Here is a 9,736-nt window from a genome sequence, read left to right on the forward strand (position 1 = left end):
TGTTTAGAAATGATAGACGTTAATACAATGCTTTTCTCAAAAGCTAAACCTTTTTTGCTGCTTAGTTTGTGAGATTCGGATATGTGCACACTGGGTATCGTATAACTATCTTATTGTTAACGTCGCCTTCTTTGATAACTTTTTGGAAAATAAACATGTTTGTTGTCTTTATTTTTTGTGTATTCACTGTATTGTATTGAACAAAATGGTTATGCGGCCAGCGCTCGTCATTCTCTCAGTTATCTAGCCTGCTGTGAAAAAAGTTTGGTGACCACTGCTCTAGACGAAAGACACAGAAGAATAGGTAGCTAGATGAAAAGTGACTTAACGATCTACTTGACCAGTGTGTTATGTGTAAACTACTCATACTTGCACAAACAAGAAATTATGAAAATCACGCTATTACTACAAAGAGGTAGAAAACACATTGTATGATTATATACCATAGAGACAATTCACATAATCTTTATTATTACTTTTTCATCATAATAATGTTTTGAAATGCATAAGTAGTTTATTTGCAAACATACTTACAGTATATATAGATTATAGTTTCATGCCAATAGCTTACACTGTGATTGGTTGTCATTCTGCCATTCAGAAAGTGTAACACCAAAACAAAGCGTTTAAAATATATTAAAGGCCTATCTTGTGAAAGTGGGTTTTCTCTGGGTACTTCCATCCCCCACCCCACCCCACACACACAAACAGCCAATTCTACGGCACTTGAATTTTATTATCCCAGCCTTGGCATTGGAGTTACAGATCCCAACCACCCAGTGACCCTGATCACGGGAAACCTGTTATTGTATGGTTTGTCGAATGTTTGTCGCCTTGCTTCTTCTCAACGATTCCTCATCGACCTTGATCTTCTCTCTACCCCGGAACCCTCCGGACATGATCTCCATTATCCAATCTCAAGACTTCAAATTTGCCATAGGGTAACATCTGATCAATCTCTCTAAATAAATTTAAGTAATCCACGAATATAATAAATAGTTATGGAGAACGGGGAGAAGGGGAGTGCTAATATTCCTGAATACCCCAGTTTGGGAAAGTTTCTTTCCCTTAAAAACTAAATCCCTGTCACCAAATTTTTCGGTTTATATATATACATATATTAAAGGGGGAGGAAGAGATCCGAAATGAACCTGAATTACCTGACTCTCTCTGGTCGCGTACAACGACTAAATGCTGATAATGCTCAGTCTCGAAGTGATATCAACATCCTCATTTGTGCAATCGTCCACCATTTAATTAGTACAGCAAAACATCGGTACAGGAGGGAGGAAGAGGTGGAATTTTCATACCTGTCTCTCCCAGATCACTAAAAGGATCTAGATCCCAATGAAGTCGTTCATATTGAATGAGGAAGAATAAAATCTAACTCCTCCAGATCCCGATAAAGAAGAACCCAAGACTGAGCGCGGCCTAGTGATTAACGTGTGTGACTGTGAATCTAAGGTTTGGTGGTTTGCGTACCGTAACCCTGAAAATAAAATCGCGCTTGTCATTTTGGACAGTTGAGGCTGTTCCCTAGCTGTCTTCTATTTAGTATATCACTTCAAAATTAAGGATGACTAGTGCAGATAGTCCCCTTGTGGCTTTCATGAAATTCGACAAATAAATATATACTATGTCCAAAACTAATAGAGTGTCATAGACGCGACTCCCAGAATTGAAATATCGCATGACAAGCATGTACAAATCAAAATTTTGGCTGATCAAGGATATCCATATTTCATAAAAGCTGTGTGAAAGACACTGAAGAAGGTACGTTAACGCTGGCACTATTTGTAATAGAAGTGGTCAAAGTAGAAAATCAAAACTCTACAAAAGTTATGATAAGTATCTCAGGATATGTTCTTTAAGAGACATTGTTGTAAACACAAATATGAATGTTACCTTGGGAATAATAAGATGCAAATTAGTACTAAATGATTTCAATGGACATGTTGATGCTCGAAAACTACTACTAAAAAAAGTAAGCAAACCAATAGTTTGGAATGAGCATAGGATCATAAAAAGTGTAATGATCAACATGGTAAATGTGTGATCTTTACAGGCGAATTCAAATTGTTTGACAGCAATCAATAACAGCCTGTTCAAGGGTAGAGAAGAAGAAAGTATCATATTCAATGTAGAATATCTGGAGTTAAGCATTGTATGGGATCAGTATAAGTTTGAGTCTGCATCTCAGCAAATGGCGTTGGTGATTTACACAAAAATGATGACATTGACAAATATAAACAGATTCTGATCCATCATGCCATTCCATCAGGAATACGCTCATTGGACAGAAATTAATCTTCCACAAAGAAAATGATCCATTATAAACAGCAGATGTGGTAAAAGATATCTTGATGGTATAGAGACTGATGTAACAATCACATCATGGCTTGTTCTGAACAATGTCTGAAATTGATATTCATGAGTACATGGACCTATGTAAAACATTAGAAAACAAAGGTGGTTAGGGCGCTCGACTCGCAATCTGAGGGTCGTGGGTCCGAATCCCCGTCACACCAAACATGCTCGCCCTTTCAGCCGTGGGAGCGTTGTAATGTGACGGTCAATTCCACTATTCGTTGGCCAAAGAGTTGGCAGTGGATGGTGATGACTAGCTGCCTTCCCTGTAGGCTTACACTGCTAAATTAGGGACGGCTAGCGCAGATAGCCCTCGTGTAGCTTTGCGCGAAATTAAAAAACAAACAAACAAACTCTGTCAATGGAGAGACGTTGTTACTGTCCTGAGTTTGGTACAATGGTATTAAAAATTATTCTTGTTGTATTATAATCAATAGTTTATAACAAAAAAAGAAAAAAAAGAAGAAGAGCAAACATGAAAGATAAAATTTAAATAACAAAAATTACTTGTTCAATTGCGGGATACCACTTAGGTAGCTAAGGTCGTCCCTATTAGAAATGAAAAGTAAATACTTGAAAGTTAAATAAAATAAGCACATAGTTTATTTGAATAGACACATAAATCATAAATTTACTCCTTAAGTGAAAGAACTCATTTTGTTTAGAAACCGCTTCAAATGTTTTAGTTATTGATAAATATTTGTATTTATTAAATAGTTACTAAGGTTATCTACCTCCGTCTCTAGTTTTGAACTACTGACCAGAGGGAAGACAGTCACCATACTTCCCCCATCCAGGATAAGGGATTGATTGTCTCTCTTAAAACGCACATACACCTTAAAGTGTGAGAAGTATTTTATAGTAATACAGAGGTTCGAAACAAGATCGCCAGCTCCAAAATCTAAAGCTCTTCCACATGGTCTACTTACGCTTGATAAATTTTATTAATTAATAAAGACGGGCAGGATATTGTATAATGCAATATACAAAAAAAAAAGGGGGGGGGGAGAAGCACAAAATTTCCTCAGCTGTTCGAACCTCATAAAGTTACTGGGATCATGCAGAAATATATCGGTAAAAGTGACAGTACATATTTTATTAGTTAGACGGTATATTAAATCAGGAACATTACTTAATAATAAGCATTTTATCGGATCTCATTTCTTTAGGCAGTTTACTATGATCGGAAGCTATTAATAATTAAATAATATTTCAAACACACTATAGTAATTCATAGGATATCCTATTTACTTATGAATGAAAACATATGTGTATCAAACCTTTATTTCACGAAATATTGTTAAAAATTTGTTGCAGCTACTACTAAGATGAAATCTAAAGCTAACCTTAACCTTCTTTAGTCCTCCAGTGGCTCAGTGGTAAACTTGAAGGCTTATAAAAGTAAAATTCAAGTTTTGATCTCAGCAGTGGACACTGCAGATACTACACTGTACAACTTTGCACTTAGTTTTAAATATACTTAACTACAATTTATAACCAAGCCCGGATAGCTCAGTCGGTAGAGCGTTAGGCTTTTAACCTAACGGTCCAGGGTTCGAGTCCCTGTTCGGGCGATTATAGCTTTTAAAAGAGTGAATTGTTGTAACTCACCAGAATGGTAACTGGTTGTCATACGAGAAGAGGTTGAAAATTTCTAATTGTTTTCCCTTGAAAAAAGGAGAGTTAGGGGAAGATTTGATTGAGGTGTTTAAGATTGCGAAGGAAATTGATAATGTGGATGTGTAATCTTTTTTTTTTATATATATTTAACAGTGAGAGTAGTGGAACTAGGGTAGACAAATATATATTTTGGCAGGGTAGGAGACCAGTAGGTCCCGTGTTGTCCCAAAACGTTATGTTAAGATCTCCACCAAAAGAAAGAGATTCTGAAGTAAAAAGTATGCTTTGGACTACGAATTAGGGGGTTGTTCGCTACGCACTGCTTCGAAAACGCATTTCACAGTTTGGAGCTTTGGGTGACGATCAAATTCCAATATTCGATTAGACAAGATTACCATAACCCAAGAGTTAGCGGTATGTATTGTTATAACTGCTTTCACTCTAGTTTGTCAGTTTAGAAATTAGGGATAGCTATGTGTAGAAAACACTCCTGTAGCTTTGTGCAATATTATGAAACAAACAAATCTTTTGTGGGCTATCAGTGTAAGCTCTAGTGGCTTCCTTATGATACAAAATTCTAAATATCAGTATAGCTTTAAACTAACGAGAACCGCAAAACAAATATAGGCACTGCAAGATAATTGAGGTGAGGCAGGAAGACAGTAAGATCAGTAAGAGTTATTTACTACAATTTTGTGCTTCCAGAAGTTAATTCAAATAGATCGCAGGCTATGGACAGTTCTTTGTATATATTTCTAACTTTAATGGATTGTATTAATTAAATATGCCTTTTAAACTTCCATATTATACTTACAGTGAGTTCTTTTTATTAAATAATTTTCTTTGTAAGTAAAATTAGTAAATATGTTTACAATGCATATTAATAAATTATCTTTAAGTGATAAAACTAATGTGTCATTTATTGTTAAGTCAAAGACAGTCATAAATTATCCATCAAAATAATTACCATTTTAATTGTAAAATGAAGGAAATATTTGTAAAATTAAAATCTGAAAGTTGTACCAAAGTATCACAAACCAGAAACATATATGACTTTTCAAACTTCTGCTATTGTCTAAATTATTGTTCCCCAATAACAAACCCAGTTGTATTTTTAATCCATTTTTATTTTATTTTTCAGTGATAGCAATACCTATCATTTAAAAAAAATATCTTGCGTCAGCCCTCTATGGTATTTGGGTAGATGTAATTCAGTTCAGTTCCGTTAATTGTGTTTTGCAAGAGGTTACTGGTTAAACTTAAAGCTAGGCACATATATTATCAGGTGTTTGATTTTGTAGTTTAAACGTGATTATTGAAATTGAAATGGTGAGTGTAACTGTAATTACTTTTTAGTTTTTCATGTTATTTCTTTGTCGAGGAAGTAACTTGAAAGTCGCAGTTGGACACTGGGAGTGAGAGTAACCCTAGATCTCCGAAAGTTCTAACTTTTAGTTTTATAATTATAGTAAATTAGTATCGATATCATTCACTGTCAGTATCACGTTATTTAGAATTACTTGGAAAAACGTATGTGTAGCCTATACTATAGCTCGCGTTGGCCAAAGAGGAGTACCTAAGGTTCAGGTCTAGTTTTGGTGTATTTGTTATGTAGATTATTTGAATTGCATAATAATATTTGATTTTAATACTAATATTTTAATTTTTAGACATATTTATCAATAATTGGACTATGACTTGTTTAAGTTTTAACTTATGTCATGGTAAGTTTATGCCGTTGTACTTGTATTTTTTATAAGGTATTGTCTAAAGAAACTTTAAATTTGTTATTTAATATTTTACACAGATGCATAAAAGAAACAAATACAGTAATTTTAAAAATATCATTTAAATATTCACACAAAAGGTAGATATAGTCTTACAGTTACATTTGTAACTACCAAACATATCATAAAATACATTTTAGTTTTTTTACAACAAAATGTATATATTTATGTCAGTAAATACAAGTAATTTGTACATGTTTTCAGAAGACACAATCTGCTTCAAAATTTTTCATGATACTTGACTAGATAATTGGAATTCTTTCTTAGGTGGTAGTCAGTCTTGTGGCATATGTATCCCAATATAATTTGAGAGAAGTTTGTATGTTTGTCCTCTAACTACTCCTAGGCATTTGGTTTAATTAACTAAGAATGATTAGGGATGTGTTGATATGTTATATTTCTTTTACAAAACATAGGTTTCATAGCTCCAGTGCTGGCTAAATATGGGTCAGTCAGTGGGGGTGGCCACTAGGAGTACTGATGAGATTTCTCGATTTTCCTTTCTCATTTCTTTTTTACACGTTGTTTGTGTATTTTCAAAATAGACACATATTGAGATGTTTTTAAGTCATGTGTTACTTACTGGTTTTTTATTAAAAAAAACAACTAAAATATAACAAAATGTTGTTTAAATTATAAAGCCCATTAGACATGAATAATTTTATTCTTATGTACTTCAAGTTTTTGTATTGCCACTGGCATATCTTGTGAGAAAAAAAAATTCATAAACTTCTCACCATGCATTGCTTGGATAAATATGCTAGTAGTTATAATTTACATAATATCTTTAAGAATATTTTATTTGACTCTCAGATATATATTTGTACTTAATTTTTACATAATTTCAGCCTAAAGGGTTAAAACAGAAGATCACCATACAGAAACTTGTCCATCCAAACAGTAGAAAAGCTTTGCAACTTTCACGAAAAGAATATCGAGGAAGCAAAGTTCAGAGGTGTGTTGCATTTATTGGTACTTTTTAAAGAGAAGGTTGGCTAGTTAGGAAAATCTTAAAATATCACAAAAAAATAATGTACTTTTAAAGTTCTAAGATTTCACTTTTGATGAAAAGAGAGTGTCTAAAGAATTTATAATAAAAGGGTATTTATATCAATCATATTTATGTAATGCAAAATCATTTTTTTTAACTGTATTTAAAATTTTGCCACACATTCACAAAAATTACTGTAAATTGTTTTGAGTTGTAAAAACTACCAGTTAGTCTCGGAGATCTTGTGTAAGGTAAACGTAATATGAACTGTCACAGAATTAGTATGTGCTGTAAGTGCAATTGATGATACTTTGTATGCATGGGAACAAAACCGTCAAAAAGGTGCTAAATCTTAACAGCAAGACATGTACACTTAATGCAATCATTCAAACTAACTTATGCAAGATTTCTGAAGAGCATCTATAAGATTGGTTAAACCACTAAAATTTCAAGCAAATAGGCAAAATTTGCAAGTATAAAAAGTTTCAATTGTATTTTTGGGTTAAAAATAAGATAAATGTGTTAATTACTGTCATAAATTAAAGAGGTATCTATATACAAATAGATGATGGCTTTATTATGTGATTCTGAAAGTATTTTGAATTTCCTTTTCATTTTGAGTTGTTGATTGCAAAATAAGAACTTTATTAGTTTATTCTTATTCTGTGAAATATTCATGCATAATTGTAATTTCTTTTGTCCATTTTTTATAACTTGTGTCTTGCAGGAGTTTCCTTTTTGTCTTTTAGGAAAAAAGAAGAAACAAATTTGAAACAGCAAATTAAATGTACGTAAGTACATCACGTTTGAAAATTATACAAGTTCATAAAATATAACAAATGTCTTTTTGAAAAAGTAGGAGTTTTAGGGGTGATTTATATAACTTAGTTATTTAAAGATTAATTTTTTAGAGATAAGGTACTGACTTTTATAGAGTAATAAAGATGGACATGAAAGTTGGAGTGAATTTATAAAATGTGAAACATCAAGTTGCTAAATAAAAGTACTTTGAATTAGTTTACCTTTGGGATAAAAATTTTTATTACACATGCATTTAGAATCATAATATCTTTGCACTTTTGGTGGATGGAAAGATTTTTTATTTGAATGTAATTATCAACCTGATAATAGAAACCACTCAGCCTATCAAAATCATCCATTCTTACCAGATAATATTGACAAATCTGTTTAAAGGTACTCTTGAAATACTTGAAATGTGTACTTTTATGAACTAATTGTCTCTGTCAAGCGTCATGCATAAATTTACTACATTTATCTCTACAGAATGTCATCCTTGAAATGTAAGAAAGAACAATAGTAAGATGCATTAGTTAACAGTGCCTTGTATGTGTTTTGTGAATAACATGCATTGAAGTGGATGCTTTCCAACATTGTTCTGAATACAGTTAATTACAAATGTTGACATTCTGAACTGTGAAATGAAAGTTAACAAAAAATTTTTTTTCAAATTGGTTCAAACATTTTGCTGCATTTAATATTCTTTCAATAAATAAGCATCCACAGTGTCAAAACTTGTAAATTGTAATGAATATTAATTATACTTGTCATACAACATTAGTATTAGGCCTATTATGTTTTTAAACACTACATTTTTTGTCTAGTCCTTTGGAGATTTTCAAGAGTTAGAAGAGTGTATAATAATAGTATTCAAACCATAATATGTTTGCCATATCAATTGCTAATAATACATTTCACTTAATCCAGAGTTCATCTGGGTGGCTGGGACACAATAAATACAGTAGTGGTCAGAACACTATTTATGTAAGCCATTTCTTCCTAGAACTACTTTTATAGTGTGAATACCTTTTTCAAGCTGGCAAAGTATGATTATAATTAATTATACTTGTCATACGAATAACATACTTTAAATGCTTCTGCCTTTTTTATTTTTGTGTAATATTTTATTTACAGTGAAAAAACTTTTATGGTTCAAAGAAAACCTTGAACAGAAAGATTCGTTATCACCAGCAGATGTTTTTCATGCAATTGAACGGTAAGACAAGAAATATGTGTTTTATGTAATTAGGATTAGATAATATATCAGCATGGCTGCATTAGATCTGTAATAATGTTGTTTTTTTTATTAAGAAGTTTAAGTATAATCTGAAGTAACTTAATAAAATGTGTACTTCTGTGTCATTCCTTAAAAAAAAAAAAGCTATTCAGCATTTACTACTATATATGTTAATTTTAAAAAGTTGCATATTCTGAAATATTCCCCCCTTAGGATTGGTTAGTCTGTAGCCATGAGATACATATATTGGTAACTGCTTGAAGTCTATATCACATTTTGGTTTTATTTAATTTAACCGATTGATATCCTTTGTTTTGGATTGTTATTGATATTTTAAGATATCTATTTTTAATTCTCAGAAGCTTTAGTTTACTCTGTTTGATCCACGTATTTTTTAACTACCAAAAGAATACTAACATTTACTCTGATACCACATGTTTTTTAATTTATTGAAAATAATTTTTTTATAGCTATATAACACACATTATTTAAAAACTTTTGATATTTATCAAATAAGAATAGACAGTTGAAATACATAATGTATATATATGTATGTATGGCCATACATTTAGTACTAAAACATTCAACTAAACTTTAATGACTGAATTGGAAGAAAAGTGCTCAGCAGCAGTAGTAGTAATATTTTATAGTTTATACAGATAAGAACTGGAATAAAAACTAAAACGTAATTTTTATTGGTTAATTGAGTTTACTGTATTTTTTTTAAGTGAAAGTAAACATAAAATCTTGACTAATACAAAACATTAAGCTTCAAAATAATTATTATTTAGTTTAATGTTAAGAAAACTCCAACAAACAACTTAAATTTTGATATGCACTACCAGCACTTGTGTTTAAAATTTTTTTAAATTGTAATAAATAATTAAAAACGTTTTATATTTACACAATAAAAACTTTATTGTGTAAATATAAAAC

The 9,736-nt window shown here is 31.5% G+C and overlaps 1 protein-coding gene and 1 non-coding gene across 2 annotated transcripts in view; both read left to right on the top strand.

Moving 5' to 3' along the window:
* Window positions 1-3,868: 3,868 nt before the first annotated feature.
* Trnak-uuu lies at window positions 3,869-3,941 on the top strand. The gene has a single exon. It is a non-coding gene; the product is annotated as a tRNA-Lys (tRNA).
* Window positions 3,942-5,176: 1,235 nt separating this feature from the next.
* LOC106462977 (translation machinery-associated protein 16-like) overlaps window positions 5,177-9,736 on the top strand; it is a 10,866-nt gene continuing 6,306 nt past the window's right edge. The window contains exons 1-4 of the mRNA XM_013922981.2: window positions 5,177-5,316; window positions 6,623-6,729; window positions 7,515-7,552; window positions 8,698-8,779. Of these exons, the coding sequence (XP_013778435.1) occupies window positions 5,314-5,316; window positions 6,623-6,729; window positions 7,515-7,552; window positions 8,698-8,779 (230 nt within the window). The 5' untranslated portion in view covers window positions 5,177-5,313. The remainder of the gene's footprint in view (window positions 5,317-6,622; window positions 6,730-7,514; window positions 7,553-8,697; window positions 8,780-9,736) is intronic.

This window comes from Limulus polyphemus, unplaced genomic scaffold, assembly GCF_000517525.1.
Source record: "Limulus polyphemus unplaced genomic scaffold, Limulus_polyphemus-2.1.2 Scaffold1, whole genome shotgun sequence".
Taxonomy (NCBI): domain Eukaryota; kingdom Metazoa; phylum Arthropoda; class Merostomata; order Xiphosura; family Limulidae; genus Limulus; species Limulus polyphemus.